The 25,465-nt window shown below is 44.5% G+C and overlaps 2 protein-coding genes across 12 annotated transcripts in view; one reads left to right on the forward strand and one right to left on the reverse strand.

Annotated features, from left to right (window-relative positions):
- Positions 1-2,011: 2,011 nt before the first annotated feature.
- Positions 2,012-25,238, forward strand: PDIA6 (protein disulfide isomerase family A member 6). Its single transcript, XM_070574489.1, has 13 exons — positions 2,012-2,161; positions 7,374-7,515; positions 10,999-11,056; positions 11,714-11,840; positions 14,134-14,243; positions 15,704-15,834; positions 16,224-16,338; positions 16,878-17,018; positions 17,802-17,886; positions 18,016-18,088; positions 19,298-19,456; positions 23,210-23,306; positions 23,975-25,238. Exons 1-13 carry the CDS (start codon positions 2,143-2,145, stop codon positions 24,041-24,043), a joined length of 1,326 nt encoding a protein of 441 aa, XP_070430590.1. The 5' UTR covers positions 2,012-2,142; the 3' UTR covers positions 24,044-25,238.
- ATP6V1C2 (ATPase H+ transporting V1 subunit C2) overlaps positions 25,184-25,465 on the reverse strand; it is a 54,079-nt gene continuing 53,797 nt past the window's right edge. For all 11 annotated transcript variants that reach the window (XM_070574479.1, XM_070574473.1, XM_070574476.1 and 8 more), the window contains one exon: positions 25,184-25,452. In XM_070574479.1, the coding sequence (XP_070430580.1) occupies positions 25,367-25,452 (86 nt within the window). In that variant the 3' untranslated portion in view covers positions 25,184-25,366. The remainder of the gene's footprint in view (positions 25,453-25,465) is intronic.

A 25,465-nucleotide genomic window follows, 5' to 3' on the forward strand; every position in this document is an offset into this window, starting at 1 on the left:
CAGGCCTGGCCAAAACCACCTGTGCAATCCTCCCTGTTCTCTCTCTTTTTGCCCTGCAGTCAGTCGATTGCGGAAGAATCGATCAAGGACTCCAGGGATGTTCTAGAGCTGTGCTGTCCACTAGAGCAGCTGCTGGCTACATGCGGCTACTGACCACTTGAAATGTGGCCAGTCTAACTTAAGATGTGCTGACAGTGTAAAATAGACACTGGGCTTCAAGGACTTAATATGAAAAAAATAATGTAAAAAAGCTCATTGATGATTTTTGTATGATTACATGTTGAAATGATAACAGGATATCTTGGGTTAAGCTACATTATTAAAATTAGTCTTTTTCCTTTTTTAATGTGGCTATTAGACATTTTAAAATTTCACATGTGGTTGTGGTTCACATTGTATTTCCATTGGACAGCCTTTTTCTAGGACAGTGTTTCTCACCCTTTTTTTTTCATTATCACCCCCTAAGGAGCCTTTTTACACATTTCTTTTCCTAATTTCCTGTCTCCCAGGAATCTGAAAACACAGACATACTATATATCTGTTACGTACTTTGGCCCTTGTCATATCTAAGATTTTTTCACTCTGCCTCCCCAAGAACCAATTTTGCCCCTTTGGGGGCAATACAGCCCATGTTGAGAGTGCACCTTTTAGAAGATGGTGACATTATAAGATGGGAGGAGCTAGAGTCCCCAACCCACCACATGGAAAGCTGCTTCCCGATGAGAGCAAGAAACAAACCACTATCATATAAGCCACTGAGATTTTAGGATTGTTTTAGAGGCCATCATTGATGGCAGCCATCGATTACCCTGACACACCAAATCCTAGATTTTACAACAGCATCAACATACCCAAAGAGATCTTAGAGAACCAAAAATCAGGGATCTGCAAGGCCCATCCTACATACCCCTGAATGTCTCACCATGTCACACAGCCCCCCAGCACCACCCCATCATCTGGTGTTTGCTGTCAGCTTCCTCTTCATGGTGTCAGTTCACCCAGCTGTGCCTTCTTCACCCACTTTGCTCCTTGTGCCTGGAATGACTTGCCCCTCTGTTTGCCTGGCAAGTATTCCAGACTCAGCTCTGGTGCCACTTCCTCCAGGAAGCCCTACCAGTCACCACCACTCCTGGACTCCACTGTGCCCATAAATGCTCTAGCCAGAATCAGAGCTGTTTTATGCATTAAGCACTACAGAGAAATAAACCATTACTAACACAAAAAACAAAGTGCTCGAGTCCAAACGCAGGAGGGGAAATCTGAGTGGAAAGGTACCATAGTCTTAGCCCGTCGTGCTTAAAAACTTTACTTTTGCAAATTTTACAAAACACATGACCACGTGAACGCATCGCTAGGACCCCTTCCAGGGCGAGGAAGGAAACCCTGCACGTGCGGAGCCCTGAAGCTTAAGCCCCGCAGGGTTCCACAGAGCGAGGTCCTGTCTGTAAAAGGCATTGCACAGTTATGTGCCCTGGACATGGGAACCTTTAAAGTAATTCAACAAAATAAATACCTGTTCAATTATGGTATATACAGTAAGTGCTTAGCACATGCTTTTTTGACTGCATACTCGTCCGGACACAAGAAAAATTAATATGTCATCTAATAAGGTCCTAGATGCTCTGAGGGCCCAAAGAAAGTTATCCTCCCTGGGGACAAAGAGGGTTAAGGGGTGGGGAGTGGAGGGAGGCAAGGGATGAGCAAGACGTGGAACGGGGCTCGTCGGGGACAGGGACAGGGGTTGGGGCGGCCCGAGAGAGACGAAAAACCAGGTACTGGACTGTCAGCGGGAAAAGTACCGAAAGCCCAGGAGGGGCGGGATGATTCGAGGGCCCGGGCAAAAGGAGAGGTTGGTCAGCACCGCCCCGCCCCCAGCAAGTCCCTCCTTCCGCCGCTCGCCCCGCCTCCGTTAAAAAAAAACCAAACCGGGAACCTCTACCCGGCCGCCTCCCATTGGCTACGCGGGTGAGCGAAGCCTGCCGGGACCAATAAGCCGCGGCCACGGCTTGGCGAGCGCCTTCCGGCCCGACCCCCGCGCCGCCTGGCGCTTGCCTGGTGGGCCGAGGGCGGGACCGGGGTGGCGGGGGCGCGGCGCGGCAGAGCTGAGGCGGCGGCGGGGTGCGCGGCGGCGCGGCGTTCGGCATGGCTCGCGTGGTGTTCGGTGAGCGCGGCCCCCTCCTCCAGGGGCCGGCTGGGGGTCCCGAGTCCCCACGGCGGGCCGCGGCCCGGGGAGCGGGCGGGCGCCTGGCCTTGGCCGGGCTGGCGCCGGGCGGGCGGGCGTGGGCCCGGCCCACGCGGGGGACCCGGGACGGGACCCCGGGGGCGGCGGGGCCCAGGGGGCGAGGCTGCCCTTGGCCGGAGGCCCCGCGCCGGCCCTCGGGCGGAGGGGAGGGCGCCCTCAGGGGGCTTCCGCTGCCCACCCGGAGGGAGCGCGTGCGCGGGCACGAGGGGGCCTGGGCTGCGCTCGGACCCAGGACCCGGGGACCGTGGGACAGTCCGAGCGCGGGGTGCCGAGCTCCTGGTGGAGGGGCGGCGGCCCGGCCGCGTTTGAGCCGCCCCGACCGGCCCTGGCTCGTCCCTGGCGGAGGGTGCGGATTGGGGGCGACGTAAAAGGAGGACCCTGTTCTGAGCCTGTCCTCAGACCCCAGAGTGTCCGGGAGCGTCGCGGGCGCCTCCCCGTGCGGCTGGTCCTTCCCACCTGTGCATGGAAGTCCCGCTTGTAAGAAAGGCTGAGACATCCAAACCCAGTCCTGGAAGGAGGCCTGGGGGGAGTCGCCTTAGAAAGGGAGCAGTGCCTTCCTCCCGAAGCTGGGCCCAGGGTGCAGGAGCGCTTCAGAGGTCATGAGGCTCGGTTTCGTTGTTACAAGTTCAGACTTTGCCACAACTAGAAGGACCCACAAGTAAAATAGACAACTATGTACTGTGGGGATTTGGGGAGAAAAAAAGCAGAAAAAAGAAAAAAAAAGTTCAGACTTTGATGAATTACGTAAATGTCTGGTGTAGACGCTACAGTGAGTGAGTTTGAGGATCCTGTCCTCTGGGCTCCCCCTAGTCCCAGCCAAGGCGCTCCAGCAGTCCTTACCAGAACTCTCTGGATCCAGACCACGGGGTTGGAGACCTGGCCGGCCCTCTTCCTTATTTTCTAGCTGTGTGACTGGGAGTAAGTTACTTAACCACTCTGGGCTACTCTACCCCATAGCGTTGTTCTCGGGATGAATCAGTTACTGTATGTCTAAAGAGAGTAAACAGTGTATAAATATTTGCTGTATTCCTGTAGAGAGAGTAGAGGGAAAAAGAATTTAGTTTTTATTTAGTTGCCCATGAGTGCATTCAGAGTAGGCTCTCAAAAGAGTATGATTCTATCAATTAACTCGTTATTTTAATAAATGTAGTCAGCCTTCTTGGGAGCCCTGGTGGTTTCTAGATGAGTGCTTTGGGACCACGTACTCTTGCTGGCAGGTGTGGGACCGAGATGTTGCTGATGTGGATTTATAACAGCCGTAACTACCGTGGAGGAATAATGGGAAGCCACAGATGGCAAAACCATCTGCTCACATAGATTGTAGACACTCGGATGTTCCAGTTTCTCATTGGTGCTCCTTATCAGTGAGTGGAAGGGCGACGGGTGCTTCAGAACCAGATTATTGGTCAGCCTTGACCTGCTTTACCGTCTTAAGTGAGCCGAGGGTTTTGTTGTTTTCTTGAGGGTTTTTGTAGGGGGTAGTTACTGGCTACTTTTATGCTGTTGGTATTTATACATCTTTTCATCTGTTTTTCTGAGTATTGTGTAATTTGCTTCTAACCCTACCAGGTCAAATTGCCTTATAAGGAATTTAGATTTCGAACCTTTACATCTAGACATTTCCACTGGATAGCCATTTATAAGGAGGGGAGGCTCTTGTGAGAACCAGGCAGGTTTTAAAGACAAGTACTTGACTAAAGTCTACTACCATTACTAGAAAAAAAAAAATAGCCCGAGTCCGTGATACACTGAGTGTCGGTAGTCATGACCATCCTTGAGTGGAAAGGAAGCACCTTCCTGAGGTGAGAATCCTGCTCCAGCCCTTGGTGACTCCAGCCTGCTTGAACAGCTGAGGAGGAGAGTGCGTTCTGCAGCGCTGTCCCTGATTGGCAGGAGGAGGGAAGGAACCTGATTCTCCTGCCACGGTCTGGAGGATGACCCGCCTTGGCATTGTGCTCCTGCAGTCTCCAGTCCTTTGGTTAAAAATTCGGGTTGCATAACCATGTGCTCTTTCTAATTCTGTGGCCTTAGACAAGTTACCTTTGCTGTATCTCCATTTCCTGGACTGAAAATGGGCATGATGATACATACCACATAGAGTTCTTAAATGAGTTAATAGATCTTAGATGTTTAGAACCATGCCTGATACATAGTGTCATATAAGTCTTAGTTAAGATGTCGGTTTCTGGAGGGTAGTTGGACAGATAGATATATTTATTCATAAAATGTATATATTTTATATATATAAATATTAGATACTCAATCCCCCTTGTAAGATTTTCTCTTAAGGAAATAATCATATTCATTTGGGGGGGGGAAGTATAAGAATTTTCAGCATTGACCTGTTAATAATGAAAAATTGGGAACAATCAAGTTCTGTCAGCAGTGCATTGGCGCCATGATAGAGCCATTAAAAATGCTTACATGGGGGTAATGAGTAATCATTAATTACTTACGTAGAAAATGTCTGTAATTTATTTTGAGTGAAAGAAGGTTACAGAAGGGACTGAATAGTAAGATTGCGTTTATATAAATAGAATAATGTTTGAGACCACTGTATTGTGTAGAGAGAGGTCAGTAAGGATATTCACCAAAATATCAATAGCTTCTTCTAATGGGACTGTTGGTGGGTTTTCTCCTTTCTTTTCCATTTTTGAAAATTTCACAGTGAGCCCAATGTATTGAACAAGTATCAATTCATATCAATTTTACGAAAAAAAGATAAATGTCTTTACAAGTAGTAGACCTCCCTAGGGGATTTTCTAGGACCAGTTTTTCTTTCAAGCTTATTCAGTATTAGGGCTGTCTCTGCTTAGGTCTTGATTTACTTGCTTTGTTAAATATGTCAAACTCTACTTAATCTCTCCTGCAGCAATGAAAAGATTATCGAGCAGCACCATCCAATAGAAAATAAACTTTATATGTAATTTAAGATTTTCTAGTAGCAATGTTTAAAAAGGCAAAAAGAACCAGGTGAAGTTAGTTTTAATATATATTTGTTACCTGATATATCTAAAATTCTATTTCAAGAGCTAATCAATATAAAAAATATTAATGAGGTAGTTTACATTTTTTTTCCTACCAAGTGTTTGAAATTCAGTTTGCTTTTTTTGTGTGTGTGAGAAAGATTGGCCCTGAGCTAACATCCATGCTGACCCTCCTCTACTTTATGTGGGATGCTGCCACAGCCCAGCTTGACAAGCAGTGCAGGTCCATTCCTGGGATCCAAAGCTGTGAACCCTGGGCCGCTGAAGCAGAGAGTGCGAGCCCAACCACTATGCCACCAGGCCAGCCCCTCAGTGTGTTTTTTTACACCTTCCGAACATCTCAGTTTGGGGTAGCCACGTGTAGCTGGTGGCTACCGTATTGGATAGCACAGATAATCAAGGGAGCCCCACTTTGGCTGGCCTGACCTCCACCCACACTCACCCTCTCCCACCTCTTGAAATGGAAGAGGAGGTCATCCTGTCACGGGCCACCCCGTCCCCTACTCCTGACTCTGGGCATTTTGTTCCATTGTACCTTGTACTCTATCTTTAGTCTCTCCTCTTTCACGTATGTCTTCCCTTCCAGCTCAGATCACTCCTGTCTTCTTGTGTTTTCCTCCCCAAAGCCCCAGTATATAGTTGTATATCTTAGATGTATGTCATTCTGGAGCTTCTTTGGGGGACACTGCCACAGCATGGCTTGATGAGTGCTGCTGGGTCTGCGCCCAGGGTGTGAACCCATGAACCCCCAGCTGCCGAAGCAGAGTGTGTGAACTCAACCACTCAGCCACGGAGCAGCCCCAGATCACTCCCATCTTTTAAAGAAACTTTCCTTCTGCCCCACATTTGCTTGCTGTCTCCTGCCCTTTATGATGAAACTTCTTTAAAAAGTGAGCTCTAGTTGTCACCAGCTTGTTCCCGCCTCCTCTCTCCAGTCTTGTGCAGACTGGCTGCTGCTTACTTTCACTACTCCACCACCACTGCCAGGGGCCCCGTGACTTCTTTGTCGTTATGTGCCCTGGACGTCTTCAGTCTTTTCTACTTGACCTCCCAGCAGCATTTGTTACTGTTACTCATTCTGTTTTTCCATTGGTCTGTGTGACGCTGCTCTCCTGATAAGTCCCCATCCACTGTCCACATTGGAGCCAGAATACATGCTCTTTCTAGAAAGCAAATCTGATCATACCCCCTGCATGAAAACCCTTTCTTTAGTGGCTTCACACCACCCTTAGTAAGTCCACAGTTTCATTTCGTAAGTTCCTACAATACTAGCCATATCTATAATTCAAATGTAATATTCTTCAACAATGTAATTGTTATTCACGCCCATGGCATACTGAACCTTTTGATCTTGAGCACTAAAAGACAGCATGGTGTAATGGGAAGAGCTCGGAAGTAGAAGTCACAGAGCTGCCCTGCCTGTTAGATGCATGACCATCGTGGGCCACGTGATCTTTTTCTGCCTTTGTTTCCTTATTTACAAAATAGGGATGATTCCCGCTCTCTAGTTAGTAATGCTGGGAACAATCAAGTGACGAATGGATTTGAAAGTGCTGTTAAGTGTAAGGTGGAGGATTTGGCAATATAAAAATTAACATCGGTGTACATTCCTTTCAGAAGTAATTTACCATTGAGTTATTCCAAAAAGTTTCATTTGAAATCTTCCAAATTCTATTTACAAAATAAGCGTATGAAAATGTGACTAAGATGGCGTAATAATGCACTACCTTAGAACACGGGTCAGTCTCACTTGTAATTTGTTGCATCAACAGATTAAAAGAAAGAAATTATATGATCATCCTCATAGGGTGGCAGTGATAGTCCTGCCTCATAGGGTGGTTGTAAAGAACGAGGGTGTTGATACCTGAAAAGCACTAAGAATAGTATTTAAAACTTTCTAGTGCAGCCCAAGAGGTGAGCGTGTGGACTGTCTGTTCCCTTCCTGCTGGGCACCGCACCAGTGGGAGTAAAATTCCAGGGGCCCCAGCAGCAGTCGGGGGGCAGGGCAGAGGGGTTAGGAGGGTCCTGGCCGGGGCCGTCCTGCGTGAAGGGCCCTGCTCAGCTGAGAAAGACTTGGCTTGCCCAGGTCTCCTGTCGGAGCATGAAGCCTGCCATTAATGGTGTGCTTTTTGTTGTTTCTCCAGGTCTGATGAGCTGCACCTTGTTTCTAGCAGTGAATGGTCTCTATTCCTCTAGTGATGATGTAATCGAATTAACTCCATCAAATTTCAACCGAGAAGTTATTCAAAGTGATAGTTTGTGGCTTGTAGAATTCTATGCTCCATGGTAAGTATTATAAAATAGTTGTTGGTTATTTATGGTACTTATGTATTAATACTTATGTATTAGTATTTCTTCTAATTTTATCAAAGTGTGATTTTATTCAGCCGTCTAGTCTACTGTTTGTTTGAAAGAAGTAGAGGAGAGGGAAATGGGATACTCCACAAGTTCTGATCTGTTAAAGGCCTTGGAGATTAAGTCAATTAAAAAAAAAGATGGTTGAAGTAGCTAATTGTTGCAAGAAAGAAAAATAAAAGCCTTGTAATTTTAGGAAGATCTATATGATGAGGTAAGTGGGATGGAGGTGGAAGGGAAACTGGTTTTCTGCAGAAAGCATATTGGGCGAAGGAAAGGGAAGAATCAGTGGTTGACTCCATTCTGTTTCTTGAAGAGCGTTGCTTCCAGAAATATGTAATTAGAAAATCTAGTTTACTTTTAAAAGTCTTCTCTTACTTTACCTTCATTGCTGGAAAAATCCCTTGTGGAGTGGATACATAATTATCATTGAAATTAAGGGTGCACAATTATATGTCATCAAAATACAGCATTGCACTAATTGTTTATGTATTATTGCGTTTAATGCAAACAAAACAAAAAACCAACAAATAGAAGTATGGAAACAGTGCAAAATGTGCACGAGATTGTCACAGCTCTAAACTCGCAGGCCGCAAGTTCCTTGAGAGGAGACCCGAGCACCAGCAAGTGTGTATCTGTGCGGGTTAATTGCGTGGTGATCTGCGACCCAGACTAGTCCTTTTAGATGTGAGCTATGCCTTGTGAGCTCATGTAGGGTAGTAAGTGAAATGCTTACAAATTCTTCTTACCTGAGGTGGCGCATTTAAGGTATGCCTGATGAAAGGTTTCCCTTTATTGCTTTAATTTTTTCTTTGGAAGACCATGAAACCATTCAGTTTAGCAAAAAAACCTTCTATTTTAAAAGTTTATGTTGCCACATTGAATCCTGTTTCTCTTAATGCCTTTATTATTTTTTTAAAAAAAGCTATTTGTCTTTTGCTTCTTAAATTCAAATGAGAATTCTATACAAATAGTAATTGTGCAAACATTTTTTAATGCCTTTGTATGCGGTTTTTACTAGTTTTGATCTTGTTTTGGGGAGCTACGATGTAAGAGAATATACTTCCTTCCCAACCTAAACCAGACCGCATAGCTGAGAAGACAGGATCTGGATGCGGGAGTTAGTTATTGTTACACGGGCAGAATTTTGCTTCCTAGTGTTGTGGGTCAGAGACTGTCTAATTAGGGGAGGTGCTTTTAACTTCTTTTTGTGCTTGGACTTCGGCAGCTTGGTGAAGGTTCCTATTTTCTACATGTATAAAATAAAGCATATAGGATCACCAAGGAAACCTAAGATATTGAAATAATGTTATGAAATAGTAAGATAAATCTTGATGTGGTTAGGTAGTACTCTTTTACTGGAGATCCAGCCGCAGGTCTAACAGCTAGCGACCACAATTCTGAGATAGTGATGAGTGTACGTGATGTTTAAAGACATCTGCAACAGCGATAGTGGTGATATGAAAATAGCCATGATTTTTATTCGTGTCAAAGTCACAAGTACTGACCAACTGTGGTATGTTGTTAATGTTCGTAATTGAAGGAAACCCTAAATTTCAATTACAGGTTAGTGAAAATAGAGGGGTGTTTTCCCCACATCAGAGTTCACAGAGCCCCTGAATTTTGTCCACTGATCCTTTGGGGGTCTGTGGACCCAGGTGAAGAGCCCGTGGGTTAGAGGGTGTGCTGCTGTGTTTATATTTATTTGGCATTTCGATCTATCTTTACATCACTTAACATTGAAATAGGAGGGGGTATAGACTCTGACAGTCTCTGATTTGAGTCCTTTCATAGAATAAACTGAAACTAAAAGGGCATAAACTCCTGTGAAATTTTGGCCTCCTGGCCTTCTAAGTATCTCACCTAAATAGCAAAACTTAACTATGTGTAAGTATGTAGAATCAGCATTTCAGGACATTTCCCTGAAAGATCCTGACTTCTAAAATAGTGGGTTAAGCTTAGGCCCCTGTGAAAGGCAGTACTACGCACTGATGAAGAATGTGGGATCTGGAGTCAGAAAGGCCTGTCAGGCAGCTGTCGCTGGATGACTCTGTGATATTGGGTGGTCTTTACCGTCCCACGTGCTGTGTCATCGTCTGTAAAATAATAAGAGCTAGGCCTGCCTTCAGGGTCCTGGTGCTGATGAAATGAAATCGTCTGTGAGGAGTGCTCGTCACGACACTGGCACGTGGCATTTGCTCATTAGGTCCTTAGAGACCAAATTAGAATTCACTTTGTTTAAAAACAGCAAATCATCTGTGGATAAACTGGTTGTGGTTATCTTCATAAAATAGATGTTATACAACACTGAATGTGCACGGTATAGCTACCTACAACCTCAGTGAATGGTATAAATCAAACAGATTTGTGTGTATAGAATTTTTTAAAGGCACTTTTCTGTGTGTTATGTTGCACAATTTTTTTCAAATACTAGTACCTAAAAGATTATGGTTGTTTTTCCTTGTGTTCTTGTCTCTCTTGCTCTTTTGTCACCACCTTGTGGTGTCAAGTGCTTTTCAGCTTGTTAGGCTTACTGATTTGGGATTCTCTGTGCATTTTTAACTCCACAAGCTGCTTGTGGGAGCCAGAGAGCATTGAGGTTTAGGCTCTAATGCAGATGCGTCATCGCTACAATGAAAAGTTTGGAGCAGATCAGGGTATGTCTCACCTTAATAGATGTAAGAATCACTAGTAGGACCCCGAACCCTTTCTCCGGGAACTCTGATTTCGTGGGGCCCAAGAATCTGCAGTTGTGTAGCCTGACAGTTGGGACCACACATAGAGGTGCACACTTGACCAGATAAACACTGAAGTTCCTGCTCAGGGATAGAGTTACTAACGATAAGAGTTTGTTTAAACTCTTTCAATATGATTGAACTGAGCAGTAGTTTAGAAGCTTCTTTGTTACAATATGAAAAAGGGTTGTGGTGCAGTCACACAGTGCTGAGCCCCCAGTCACTGATAGTGTTGTGGTGCAGTCACACAGTGCTGAGCCCCCAGTCACTGATAGTGTTGTGGTGCAGTCACACAGTGCTGAGCCCCCAGTCACTGATAGTGTTGTGGTGCAGTCACACAGTGCTGAGCCCCCAGTCACTGATAGTGTTGTGGTGCAGTCACACAGTGCTGAGCCCCCAGTCACTGATAGTGTTGTGGTGCAGTCACACAGTGCTGAGCCCCCAGTCACTGATAGGGTTGTGGTGCAGTCACACAGTGCTGAGCCCCCAGTCACTGATAGGGTTGTGGTGCAGTCACACAGTGCTGAGCCCCCAGTCACTGATAGTGTTGGTTGGCGCTCGTTCCCCCTGCAGGCCCTCACCTCCAGTGCTTGTCACTCAGTAGACCGTTGGTGGATGTTTTTTGAATTGACGATCAAAGACTAATTGTTGTCTTATTTGTGTTTTCATCTCCTAAAAGGTGTGGCCACTGCCAAAGATTAACCCCAGAATGGAAAAAAGTAGCCACTGCGTTAAAAGTAAGTTTGTAAGATGTCCACATTCACCTGTATATGTTTAAATAAGTATACAAGCAGGTTTGATGTACAATAGGAAGTTACTTTGCATCTTATTTATGTATTTATTTATTTATTTTGGTGAGGAAGATTGGCTCTGAGCTCACACCTGTTGCCAGTCTTCCTCTATTTTCTATGTGGGATGCTGCCACCGTATGGCTTGATGAGTAGTGTAGGTCCACGCCTGGGATCTGAACCCGTGAACCTGAGCACAGAGTGGAGCATGTGGAGCTTAACTGCTGCTCCACCAAGATGGCCCCTAATTTGCATATTGAAGCTCAAAACCCTTTTTCTGGTGCCAAAATCATGTAAGGAGCAAAGGGATATGTATAAATTTTTGTGTTGTCTGTTTTTATCAATTCTGTTTCCCGGATAAATGACCTAACTACTCTTAGTCGTGCTCATTCTGGGAGCTGCAGAGTGGTCTCCGTGGGCTGACTTGCGTTTCACCCTTCATTCGGTTCAGGCATGATTTCCCAGGCCAAGGCCCTCGTTAATTCCGACTGTAAACCATGCCCTGCCCTTCATTTTGTTTGTCAGTCTACGCGAATCAGATGATGGGTTCTTGTGGAATCTGCTTCAGTTGAAGGAAAAATAGGTATTTCTTTTGTATTTCCGCAGGATGTTGTAAAAGTTGGTGCAGTTGATGCAGATAAACATCAGTCCCTAGGAGGTCAATACGGTGTTCAGGGATTTCCTACCATTAAGATTTTTGGAGCCAACAAAAACAGACCAGAAGATTATCAGGGTAAGGACTTTTCCTAACTTCTCCGTTCCCCTGGTCGGAATCTTAATTTGAGCAGGTAGGTGAAAAACAGGAGGGCCTAACTCGATAGTGAATTTAAACTATTGATGTTACTGTGGAATATTTTGCCTGAGGATCTTTATGCCTTGTAAACACATACAGTATTTGAGTATTAAAGCTGTTATGTAGTCTCCTATTGATAGGAAATAAGTACCACAAATTCTCCCTCTTGTGTAGATAAGTAAATTGTATTTGCTGTGACTCACTGAGGCAACTAAAGAGAGGATTCTGGCTCTAGACTCAAGGGTAAATGTTATTTTAGTCACTCTGTTCTTTCATAGAATAGTCCTGGTGTTTTATTTAAGATCTCACAAACAGATCATTATATTAGGATAATCAGAATTGCTAGGTTGAGCTATATCCAGGGTCCTAAAAAAAGTATTGGGCATAGTGTGTTTAAATTATGCTCATTTGATCATTTTTTTAAGATTTCATCACCTGGGGCATATCAGTGACTGAGCTTAGAGTCTGACGTCTTAGGTTTTGCTCTTTGTGAGAAGAACAAGTTTGTGGGGTTGGGCGGGGGGAGAATCAGCATCACAGGAAAGCAGAATGCTATTGTGTTGTCTGAACTTAGGGTCTTGCTTTGCATCAGCTGAGAGAGAAGACATCCCCAGAAAAGGGAAGCGAAGGGAGTGCGTGCAGAACCTAGAGAGGGAACTCTGAAGACAGCCTGGCCTGGGTGTAACTGCGGGCTAGACACAGCACCTAATCTCTGGACTTGCTTCTTACCTGTAAAATGGGGTGTGAAGACCTATTTTAGGCTGCTAGAAGTTGCATTGACAGAGTACATGTAAAGCATGTAACTTGGTAAATATCGATGTAGTTGGTACATCTCCCAGCTGGGGGTCAAATACTTGGAGATAGGGCCTTAGACATGACATTTCTTCTAGACTCACCAGCTCTGAAGTCCCATAAAATGATCAGTTTCATTTTTCTGAGTAAACATCTGCTTTGGAATAATTGTTTGTTTGCTTTGCTAACTTATAAAAATAGAATGTTTAGAATGGGGGTTGGCATTTGGCCTGCTGCATATTTTTGTAAATAAAGGTTTTAGAAAACAGTCATTCGCGTATTGCTTATGGCTACTTTCACACTAAAGCAGGAGAATTGAGTAGCAGCAACAGACAGTGTGGCCTGCCAAATGGAAAATAATTACTGTCTGGCCCTTTTCTGGAAGAGTTTGCTGACCTTTGGTCTAGAGTGAGAAAACCCTCTGTCGTCTTTCCTGGTTTATTTCTTGGTGTAGTTCCAGGTAAAGCTTGGTGGAAGGGGCACTGGCTCAGAAGATGGAGCAGAGGCTGTTTTTATGTTGAGGTCTTGCCTTCTGTGTGAGGAAGTGATGTGTGGTCCTGCCAACTAGGGATGTGTTACAAGATGCTCTGAACGTATTCAGAGCATTGCTGTGCTGTATTTCTTTCAATGTCAGGTCTGAAGTATTCTCAGAAGTTTTCCTCTCTCCCTGGGCAGTTTGATTAGAAAACTGTTTTTAAAAAAAGAAAGATGAAACTTTCTGAAGAGATTTTATTAGAGTTTTACCCTTGAACTCTGAAGATACCCTCATGGCATATATTATCCATATACTTGTGACTCAGTTAATGGCCCCTTTTTCTTGAGCATATAGTTTTTGGTAAACTTCCAAAAGCTGTTGTCATCACTGAGTTTTAGTACAGTTTGTTGCTTCTTGTATTAGGAGTAAGTTCAGCTACAGAATCTAAAAGCCTAAAACCACAGTGTTTTCTAAGCAAGGTAGCAAAAAGAGGCCCGGGATTGCTTTCCAGTTGCTTAGCTTCAGACCCCTCATAGCCTGCTTTGTCCATGGTCTTTTCTGTTATTATCTCATAGAAAAAGTTTCTTTTATTTTCCTCATTCGGTACTTCTCCTCCTTTTTTACCTAGATAGTTATTCATGTTATTCATCTGTGTACATTTTATATATTCAGTAAACATTTGTGAATTATTCCCATTAGGAGATGATATTTATAGGTGACCAGGACATTCTTGTTCCTGCTAATAACCTAAAACTGAAGAAGAGGAATTGGTTTTCCAAGTGTAAAGTCTAGCGTGAAAGGTATGCTGGGGAGAAATTGACTCTCTCTTAAATACACATGGTGTTAGGTCTGTGTGAACATCAGATGACACTGACAAATCTGTAAAGGTGCAAGTCTTTAGGTAGCATCAGACAGGCGCACAGCCCGCCAGCACCGTTCTTCTGATCATCCTTTGTCTTCCTGTAGGTGGCAGAAGTGGCGAGGCCATTGTAGATGCTGCTCTCAGTGCTCTGCGCCAGCTCGTCAAGGATCGCCTTGGGGGAAGGAGCCACGGTGGATATAGTTCTGGAAAACAGGTAAGGCTGTATGGTGTCAACTTTTAATGTGTGTGGTGATTGTGAAGCCTGAGTGTAAACTCCTTGTAGAAGATAATTTTTTGTTTTAATATTTTAAGTTGGTTATCTTTTATTTAAAAAAATAACAGGAGGTTGAGTCAGCTGATCCCAGACAGAATCAGCAACCTAGCCTGCTCATTTGGCCACCTCAGAATCACTGTCACCATAGGCAGTCAGCCCCAGGGCGTCTTGCCACAACTGCAGGGCGAGACCCAGGCCCCCAGCTAGGCATCCTTGTCCCAGGCTGACAGAAGAGTTTGGACTGTAGAGGGAGAAAGAGCTCCAGGCCAAGGTTGCTGGGGCCCTGGGATCCCTGGCCTTCAGAGCTCCAAAGTGGAGAGACCAGCTCTCCTCCCCACTGACTTTGGGCAGACAAGGATGAAATTTGGATGACCTCTTGGCCTGTATCTGTGGCAGTCAGCCCAAAATCCCTGGAAAATTATGCATAAATGGATAAGGAAGAAGAGAAAGAAGTTCCTGTTCTACGGATTGGTATTTTAGATGCCCCTGTATGAAGTTGTGAAGTTTAACCACGATATACTTATGTTCTTGTGAGATGACATTAAATTCTTACTGATGGGGGCCGGCCCCGTGGCCAAGTGGTTAAGTCCGCGTGCTCCGCTTCAGCGGTCCAGGGTTTCGCTGGTTGGGATCCTGACGCGGACATGGCACTGCTCATCAGGCCCTGCTGAGGCGGCGTCCTACATGCCACACCTAGAAGGACCCACAACTAGAACATACAACTATGTACCGGGGAGATTTGGGGAGAAAAAGGAAACAAAAGAAAGATTGGCTACAGATGCTAGCTCAGGTGCCAATCTTAAAAATAATAATAATAATTTCTTACTGATAAATATGTATAAAATGGCCCTTCACTCTTCTAGGAGGCTGGTAAAACTAACTCTACACAGACTTCGAGTTTACAGAGATTTCATACTCTCGTGTTTTATTTCAAACTTAGGCGTTTAATGAGCCCAGCTGTCTTCCCTGCCTCCATGGCTGCTGGCCCAGGCCACACACAGCAAGATAGCCAGACTGACTACTGCTTAGGGTTAGCACTGAAGAAATTTCTCTGAAAAAAGAGAAGGATTAATTGCAATTTTCAGCTTTTTTGATCTATGAAAAGGTAGTAACTAGTTATGTTTAGCATCCTGGGACACAGCGGCAGCTGTGTTTGAGTCTGAGTTAGAATAATGTTATTAAGGTGGTTCTTTGAGCCATGTTGAGGTTTCTCTTAAAAATAGTAGGTGATAGAGGTAAAAGTAACAGTAAGGAATGTCCCCAACCTGAGTAAGATAGTTTTCACTTGAAGGAAAAACTCAAAACTTTGGTAAGATGTAGAAGGAGTTAGTGCACTTAGAAGAGGAATAGTGTGCTTTTTGGCCAAATGGTAGTTTAATGTTTAATGTCACAAATGACAGGGTAGAAGCGAAAGCTCAAGTAAGAAAGATGTGATTGAGCTGACGGATGACAGCTTTGATAAGAACGTCCTTGACAGTGAAGATGTTTGGATGGTGGAGTTTTATGCTCCTTGGTGTGGACACTGTAAAAAGTAAGTGCTTTTTACTGAGTACTTTTTAAGTCGCGGTGGTTTTAGTGTGTTTGTCCAGCTCACTTTGAAAGAGCTGAACGGGAGCAGAGATGATCACCAGGCTCTCCTCCAGAAAAGCTCTGACTCTAAATGAATGTTAAACATTGGCATTAGTGCCAAGGGTTTCCTTTGTCATATCGTCAAGGGTTAACAGGGAGCTGGCATCCAGATTTGAGGGGAGTGACAAAGGCCTGGGAAGCAAATGTGTGAAGGGTCGCATCGTATCTTTCGTAAAGCTACACATAAAATGTTTTCCAAGTGTGATTTAACTGGATTGGGCAGAAAATGCACACAGAGTACTTGTGCTGAGAGGTGAAATACCCTTTTAAAGTGAATATATTTTTCTACAGCCTGGAGCCAGAATGGGCAGCTGCAGCTACAGAGGTCAAAGAGCAAACGAAAGGGAAAGTGAAACTCGCAGCTGTGGATGCTACCGTCAACCAGGTGCTGGCCAGCCGCTACGGGGTGAGTGTATCCCTCAGGCCCATTTCTCTGTGAAATACGCAGTATTTTCAACTGCGACTTCGTGCAGGACTCCAGGCCCCCCTGTGAGGTAGGAGGGGAGATGGTTAGCCATTTTGTAATGAAGAAATTAAGTCACTTTATTGTCATAATGAATTAGTGAGTCTGGAACTCAGGACGGTTGTTTTGTTTTTCTTTTTCCCCCGTCTCACTACTGTGTGCTCACTGTGACTTTCAGCTTGCCCAAGCTTTTACAGGTTGTTCATGTGGTATTTGAAGTTGGTCCGTTTGTTCTAGAGCAGACATATTGTATCAAGTACGTATCCAGGGTTTGGATAAGATTTGGCTAAGCCTGGCTGTCAGGCTGTTAAAACCCCCTGATTACAGACCTCTGTGTGTTATCCCTTAGACAGTGATGCAGGCTGGGGAGTATTTTTGTTACATTAAATTACCTATAAGGTAGTTTTAGAAACCATAAAGATTATTGTATTTTTTACTAAATGTTAATTTGATTTTGTACTCTGATCTTTTTTTTTAAATAGATTAGGGGATTTCCTACAATCAAGATATTTCAGAAGGGCGAGTCTCCTGTGGATTATGATGGGGGGCGGACAAGATCAGACATCATTTCACGGGCCCTCGATTTGTTTTCTGATAACGCCCCACCTCCTGAGCTGCTTGAGGTAACGGCTTCAGTCATTCCTAGTAAGGAAAGCTCTTCCAGTCTGATGGGGGTGTTAAAGCAGTGACCCTCTTTTTGTCTCTTCACATTAGCTCTTTCCCTTTTTAAAAATGCTTTCTTTTAAGTGTTTTACGTACTTTCAAATGGGCAAAACCTATCTGATAAATTGCTGCTTTTCATACCTTTTAGTACTAAAATAATTGCACTACGAGCAAAAGTGTACCTAAGCTTCTTAAAAATAGATTGGATCCAGCCACTTCCATTTATTGTTCTCGAAATAATAGCTAAGATTTATTGAGCACCTAACCCTGTCGCAGACACTGTTCTGCTTTTATGTAGATTTTTCTCTTTTAGTTCTCCCATGAGCACTTAGAGGTAGATACTATTTTTATTTTCATTTTGCATATAAGGAAACTGAGGCATAGAGAGCCTCAAATTCACATAACTATGTAGTACGTATAAATATGTCTGTCTGTCTAAATGATTAAGTGTCAGAGCCAGGCTATGCCCAGGCGTTCTGATTGTAGAGACCGTGTATATTTGCCAGTGCCTCACCAGCAGCACAGATAGATGGCTTTGGAAGAAATGACAGAAATCCTTTACAGAACATTATTGTTGGTCTTTCTGTAAAGCATATAAGGTGGTATTATAGAAGTCTTACCTATCTCTTGAATTGCTTTGCTTTTTAATGAAAGTGATGGTGCTAAGTCTTTGTATTCACGCTTACCTTTGGGTTTTGCATCATGTGGCCTTCCAACTATCCCTTGTGTTTTGGGTCCCACAGATCATCAACGAGGACATCGCCAAGAAGACATGTGAGGAGCATCAGCTCTGTGTCGTGGCTGTGCTGCCCCATATTCTTGATACTGGTACGATGAACTGGAACTCGCTTGCCCTTAGTTGTTCTGTGCTACCTGCTCTGAGGACACTTTCTAAATGGATTAATGATACAGACGCCTTTATTTTTACCTTTAAAAGTTTTTCTCTGTTTAAATCAGGAGCTGCAGGCAGAAATTCTTATTTGGAAGTTCTTCTGAAGTTGGCAGACAAATACAAAAAGAAAATGTGGGGGTAAGTTATTGAACTTATTATCTGAGTGTCGTTTGGACAGGAGAGTGTAGTGCTTATTGAAAGTATCTGGTTCCCTCTGGGTTTCTGTAGGATGTCTTCTTTTGTGTGCCTTGGCATGTTTTTTTCTTTAAAATACAAAAATAATCATCATCTAGGAGGAAAAGAAGTAATGCAGGTCTCTTATTTATTAGACACTTATTTGTACCACAGCATACTTTTTCTTATAGGAATTGTGTTTTAAATGGTGATTGGGGTCCCAGGCTAGCAAGCAAAAACTTAAATTAGTAACAAATGAATTCTGGTACAACCTTGAAGTCTAGATAAGGAAGCGGAAACAGAAGCGTGTTTCTTTACCCTCTCCTGCCTGAGGGCTGGATCTGGGCAGACTTTTTAAATGAAGTATGTCTCTGTCTCCTTCCTGCTTATCTTTTTGCTTCTCATCCTCAGTATGCGTTGCTGTCCCAGGTACCTCGTGCCACTTGCTGTCACTCTCACAATGACCTTGTGCCTTCGTTAGTTCAGCGAGTGTTTATTGTGTGACACGTTCTGAAGTTCTTTATTCTGCACCATTGTAGAAGTTGCATCAAGAAATTGGGTTGAGCATTTCTATGTGTATTGAATAATGACATATCCATAACTTTTTAAAAGAAGTTATTACACTTCTAAAGAGCACACAGACAATCCAGATGATATTGGTAGGGTTTCAGGTAATAAAGACAGCAAATTCATCAAATTTAATGAGTAATGTTTTGGGAGCTGCGAGAACTGTCTTATAGATGGACCAATCCATTCTGGAGTTAGGGTTTAGGGAACGTAAGAGAGGAGCTGTGGTTACTTAAGAGCACGTCTACAGTACATTATTCAAAAAACTTACCTTCTGTTTTCCATTTATTTCTGCACCCATTTCATTCCATAAAATATTTGAAGTGTAATGGACAAAGAGAACAGTTTAGTGGTACCAGAGGGTGGGGCGGTTGGGGAGTGGGCACAACGGGTGAAGGGGCACGTTTATATGGTGACTGACACATAATAATATACAACTGAAATTTCACAATGTCATTAGCTATTAATGACCTTAATTAAAAAGATATTTTTACTTTAAAAAATACACATATTTGAAGTGTAGTCTTTTGTTCTTTAATTAAAATCTGCTAGATTCTAATTACTTTGAAAGGGATCTCTGCTCTGAAAACCAGTCTGCTTTTCTAGGTGGCTGTGGACAGAAGCTGGAGCCCAGTCTGAGCTCGAGACTGCACTGGGCATTGGCGGGTTTGGATACCCCGCCATGGCAGCCATTAATGCGCGCAAGATGAAATTTGCCCTTCTGAAAGGATCTTTCAGTGAGCAAGGCATTAACGAGTTTCTCAGGTAATTTCTTGCCTTCCTGAGTTGTTCTCATTTTGTCTGTTTGGTACTGTTGCAGTTTTTTTTTTTTTCAAAACTAGGTTTACATAGACCAGGCGATAATGGAATTATTTTGCATTTGACATTCCAGAGAATTAGATGTTTATAAAAATTAGAGCTTTTAAATCATCTTCCTGAGCTTTGTTCTCTTTTCCATGGAAGCATTCTGTGTAGTGAATGATGCTAATACTTTCCTGTTCTCAGGCCAACTCCTTCTTCTGGCAGTTGGCACTGGCTCTTCCTGATTCTCCGAAGGGTCTCCTAAGGGTCGCCCATCCCCCCAGCATGCTTTGTCCCCTGTCTTCGGGTGCTGTGGTCTCCATCCCCACGGCGTGCTTTGTCCCCTGTCCTGGGGTGCTGTGGTCTCCATCCCCACGGCGTGCTTTGTCCCGTCTTTGGGTGGTGTGGTCTCCATCCCCATGGCGTGCTTTGTCCCCTGCCTTCAGGTGCTGTGGTCTCCATTTCCGGCAGTTGGCTTTAGAATGTCGGTATTGAAAATGGGTATACATACTTAAGTAACTCCAACAGTGTGCAAATGACTGGATGCTTTCTCAACGTCAAACCCAATTTATAGAGCTTACTACCGTGTGCTGCTAGTCAACGCATCCTAAAACTGACTGAGGTCATCTTTTAGGCAAATGCAAGGCATTGACCCTGTGCTTTCTCTCAGATGTGTGGTAATTTGATTAAGGCCTCTTCCCCATAACTGTGAGCTCCATGAAGCTGAATCTCTTGCACAGTATTTTCTCTCTGGTCACTGCTCAGGAGCCTGGCTGATGACAAGCTCTTGGTAAATAGTTCATGAATGAAAGAACCCTGGCCGCTGGAACAGTTTCCATTAGGAAAGGTAGCACTGCCCTCCAGGGGCTTCCTGTTCATCAGCAGACGGCGCATTGAAGGAGGACTGCTGAACGATGTCCTTATCCTTTTTCAGCAGCTAATTCCAATGTTGAAAACTTAGGAAACGTCTGAGAATAGTAAGCAATAGTGAGATTGAGCCTCTGGACTCACTTATTGGAAATTACAGGTTCTAACCCCAGCTTTAATTTTATTTACGTTTACTTTCAACCAGGTTTCCTCTTCTAGTTTTTTAAGTACAGAGGAGGTATGCGCTTCATGGAAAAGGTGCAGGGACGATAGCATGTTGTAAACCTGAGCCAGTTACTTTTGTGCTTGAGATCATACAGGCCAGTGGGTCTCAAACTTTGTGCCCTGGAGGTGGCAGAAAACCTCAGAACCTGCTTGGTCCAATGGAGAAAAGTGTGTGTGGATGAATAGGAAGGAAACAAGCTACCTGCCGGTGTATTGTTTCTAGCTGCAGGGGAATCTGGTTTTCTAAGAACTGAACGTGCAGAGAGCACAGCACCGGTGAGGAGCCTGCGTCCAACGGTCAGTCTTGGGCCTGGCCGAGAGCTGGTGTCTGCGTCTGCCTAGTGGCGAGAGGCACTGACACGCAGCCTTGAAAAACCACAGAACTGCCGCCGTCTGGCTGTTGGAAAATCAAAAACAAAAATACCATCGGTGCCACTGTGCAGTTTTTCAGACAGCCCATAGAAGTTTAACGTAGTAACGATGAAGCTAAGCTAACAGTTTATGAATGTAGTGGCAGCGATTGAAAGCTGTGATCGACCCATGATGACGTTAGTGATTCCCGCGTCTTTCCCTGAGATGGTCGTGTGTGTTCCTCCTGGGGCAGCAGCCTGAAGATAGAAGTACATGACTGTGCATTATGCACCCGGAAGGGCAGAAAGGACTTGAGTTTACTGTCAGTTCGTGGCTCTTCAGTTTGTTTGAAAGCAGCAGCCAGAGTTCTCGGGATCTGTCTGTAAGAAGAGGTCTCTGTTAGCATTTAGCCTGCAGAGAAAATGGTGGCGGGGGAGAAGCCTAACTGGGCTATTAAAAAACCTTTTTTTTTAAGCAACTGAACTCTGCTCTGAAGGCACAGTTCCCTCAGAATTTTGTTACTATTTAAAGGAGGTTTGGCATCTGCCCATTAGTCTTTGTTTGCCCTTGCTGCTGACTTTAAGGAAGCGAGCTTTTTGTTTTCCAAGCACCCACCTTATCCACCAAATGTCCAGTAGCAGATATGTTGGCATTTTATTGAAAAGGCTCATGTTTAGAGATGATGAATAACCTGATTAAGGACACAAAACTAACACGAGGTAGAACCGCTGGCTTTTTATTATTCACATGCGTTTGTATTTCCCACATGAGCCAGAGCTTGGATTGGCCTGTGCCCCTTCCTGGTAAACTGAGCCATTCTAGCGTAGATTTTAGACAGACTGAGAGACACAGGTCTGACTTCCTGTGTGGAATACCTCTGTTCTGCCCGTACATTGGTATGGCAGTCAGCATCCTGTCCTGTGTTACATGTACAGTTCAGTGAATGGTGGTAAAGTGGGTTGTAGAGCATATGAGAACCCTCTTTTCTAATGTAACTGATATATCTACTAGGTTTCTCAACATTGGCACCTTGACATTTTGGGCTGGATAGTTGGTTTGTCCTGTGTATTATAGGATGTTTGGTAGCCCCCCTGGCCTCTACCTTTTAGATGCCAGCAGCATCCCCTACACACACAGTGTGTGACAATCAAAAATGTCTGCAGATGAGCCAGCCCTGTGGCATAGCGGTTAAGTTCGCCCACTCCACTTCAGCGTCCTGAGGTTCGCCAGTTCAGATCCTGGGCGCGGATCTATGCACTGCTTATCAGGCCATGCTGTGGCAGGCATCCCACATATAAAGTAGAGGAAGATAGACACAGATGTTAGCTCAGGGCCAGTCTTCTTCAGCAAAAAGAGGAGGATTGGCAGTGGATGTTAGCTCAGGGCTAATCTTCCTCAAAAGAAAAAATGTCTGCAGACATTGCCAGATGTCCTCTGGGGACAAAAATTGCCCCCATTTAAGAACCACCGATATACATTGTGAAAAATGCAAAGTAGCCAAAGGTGATGGATAAAATTACCCAGTTTTTCCCACCATGCAGGTAGCCGTTGTCAGACACATACAGGAAACTTGGTATCCTGTTGGGCGTTTTTTCTCTTTTGCCCATATCCCAAGCACCCTGCACTGGAGGATATTGAGGCTTCTTTCAAGGATTCCTTGCTCACGTGTGGTGACTGCCTCTCCATCTTTCCAGTGACGTGTTTTCTGTCAAGACCTGCCAAAGTCAAGGCTAACATGCTGTTCCACAGCATAGCTCTTCTCTGTCTCCAGCCTGAGGTGTGAGAGAATGGCCACCGTTGTCTGTGCTCCTTTGCGAGGTCTCCAGTGTCTGGGGCTGCTCTGAGTGCCGCTGCTAGAAATCCGAGGAAAGGAACTGAATTTTAGTTTAAGACGCTATCTTTCAGAAAGCCTCTCTGGGGTCTTAAGTTAGTCTAGAATTTTGTTGATCCAGTGTCATTCTTGGTTTTGCCCATGTTCTAAATCAACTTTGATAGTTTTTACATACTTAATTTGTATTTTGGTAAAGTACATTTGCTATTTTTTTAAGTTATTGGTAGTACCTGGCCTTATCTGCTGCCAAGGCCTTAGTCAGGAATTTCATGCCTGGTTATATTATTGTTGCTGACTGGAAAGATCATTCTATTCATGAGGTGTTTTTCAGGAGCAAGAGGTGAGAAATGCCTCTGCATAGACAGAGTAGGCAATTATTTTAAAAAGTAGTTTCTTCGTCAGCAGTCCGTTGTGAACCTGTGTGTTTTGGTTGTTTCCCTCAGGGAGCTCTCCTTCGGGCGCGGATCCACAGCCCCTGTGGGAGGTGGGGCGTTCCCTGCCATCAGCACCAGAGAGCCTTGGGACGGCAAAGACGGCGAGGTGAGTCCCCAGGGCCCGAGGCTGTGTGTGCAGGACTCTTTGTTGGGGCTCTCGTCCATCCTCTTGGACTTTCCAGATCCCCCTGCATCTTGGCTTCTTGTAGATTGAGTCGTTGCCCTCAGACCTGAGCCTTGGCCGGATGCCAGAGATACCTTCATCTCAGGGGCCATTCGGGAGGGTCTTCAAGACCCTTCACCCCGTCCGCCCTATTTAAAAGTGCTGCATGGCATCTGGTACTCCTGACGGAGGCGGCCACGATGCATTTCAGTAGTGAGGCTGCTCTCCTCATCACTACCCCTACGGTGAACTTCACCTGGAGTTCATTTACTTTTGTCTCAGAGAAATGCAAAATTGCAGTTTTGGAATTAGCGTTTATTCCGGTACACTTCTGCCCCATCCTCCTCAAAAGGACCAGTTAAATAGCTGTCGGTTTTCAGAGGTGAGTGGTAGGTTAAAATCGTGTCGCGTGTAAGTTCTCAGCTTTTCCATCTGTCTGATAGTAGGCAAAGGTAAAAGCAGGAGCTGGGTTATTGGGGAGAAGCAGGCTTTGTCATCCGAGTTCCTCTGGGAATGAGCGTGTCCCTGCAGAGTGAGACGGTGAGCTCGCGGGCGCCCTCTCGTTCTGCAGTGGACCCTGCCTGGCCTCACGGCGGTTTTCTGTGTTGCAGCTTCCCGTGGAAGACGACATTGACCTCAGCGACGTGGAGCTCGACGACTTAGAGAAGGATGAGTTGTGAGGGCTCAGCACAGACTTCAGTTTTCTTTTCTTGGGAGCAGATTTTTCCAGCAGTGAAGGAACATTCTTTACAATCAGATGAATCTACCAGTGGCCTTTTCCACCAAGAAGTAGCACTTGATTGGTCATTTGAAACACTGCAACAGTGAACTTGTGCATCTCAAGAAAACAATGAAAAATTCTATGAATTGTTGTAGCCAGTGGATTCGGTTGTATTCTGTTATGTGATACTTTGAAGAAAACTGATGGGCTCTCAAAACACTTCCACCTCCCTCTGCCGCTTGAGTGTCCTTGGGGGCTGTTTCTCATACGTAAGTTTTTTAATGTGATTCTTTCATTTGAATATTAATGGCTTTTTTCCATTAAAGAATAAAATACTATTTTGGACAATGCCAATAAATGTATGAAATTAGTGTCCACATCATAACCTCAGAGTCTGACGTTTAGCCGGTAAATCAATGTTCTGAAGGGGTGACCTGATGTCTCCTCTCTACAGACTTGTGATTCAGATGAGAACATCAGGAGGCCTATCACACTGATTTACAGGGGTCCCGCCAGGTCAGGTTCCATCTGTAAATATGAAATGAAAAGCAAGTTTATATAGAAGATGAAAAACAATGGGTTGTCAGTTGAGAACTGCGTTTTGTGCCCAATATTTTGTCTTTGGGCCATCATCAGTGACTAAGAGAATATAGCTGGTTATACAGTTAGCTCAAGGTCTTTTGCTGTTTAAAAATTTTTTTTTTTTTTTTTTTTGAGGAAGATTAGCCCTGAGCTAACCTCTGCCGCCAATCCTCCTCTTTTTGCTGAGGAAGACTGACCCTGAGCTAACATCTGTGCCCGTCTTCCTTTACTTTATATGTGGGATGCCTACCAACACATGGTGTGCCAAGCGGTGCCATGTCTGTACCCGGGATCCAAACCAGCAAACCCCAGGCCGCTGAAGCAGAAGGTGCAAACAACCTCTGCGCCACCAGGCCGGCCCGTAGCTCATGGTTTTTAATGTTACTACTAAGCCCTCACAAAATGTCCACTAAGATTTGAGATACGGCAGCAGGTTAACAATTTATAGGCAGTTCCCCTTTGTGTAAAACATTCACAAAATTGAAGTTTTGAATTATGTTGGAATATGAGACGAAAGGACTGAGAGCATTTCTTTATTGTAACTTAAAAAAAATAAATACAATTGTAACTAACTTTTGTGAGCAATTTCTCTAAAAATTTAAATTCTGTAGGACATTTAAACTGCTCGGGCTGAGGGAAAGAAGCCTCTGTGTGGTCTGCATGGGTGCGACAGCTTAGTGGCGCCAGCTCGTCTTTCTAGTCAAGGAGATTGAGGTCGATGTGGAAGTAGACATAAGGAAAGTAGTCCTGGTTGTTGAGCTGCAGCCCAGGGATCTCCACGGACGCCTGCGAAAGAAGA

The sequence above is a fragment of the Equus przewalskii genome, chromosome 14, assembly GCF_037783145.1.
Source record: "Equus przewalskii isolate Varuska chromosome 14, EquPr2, whole genome shotgun sequence".
NCBI lineage: Eukaryota > Metazoa > Chordata > Mammalia > Perissodactyla > Equidae > Equus > Equus przewalskii.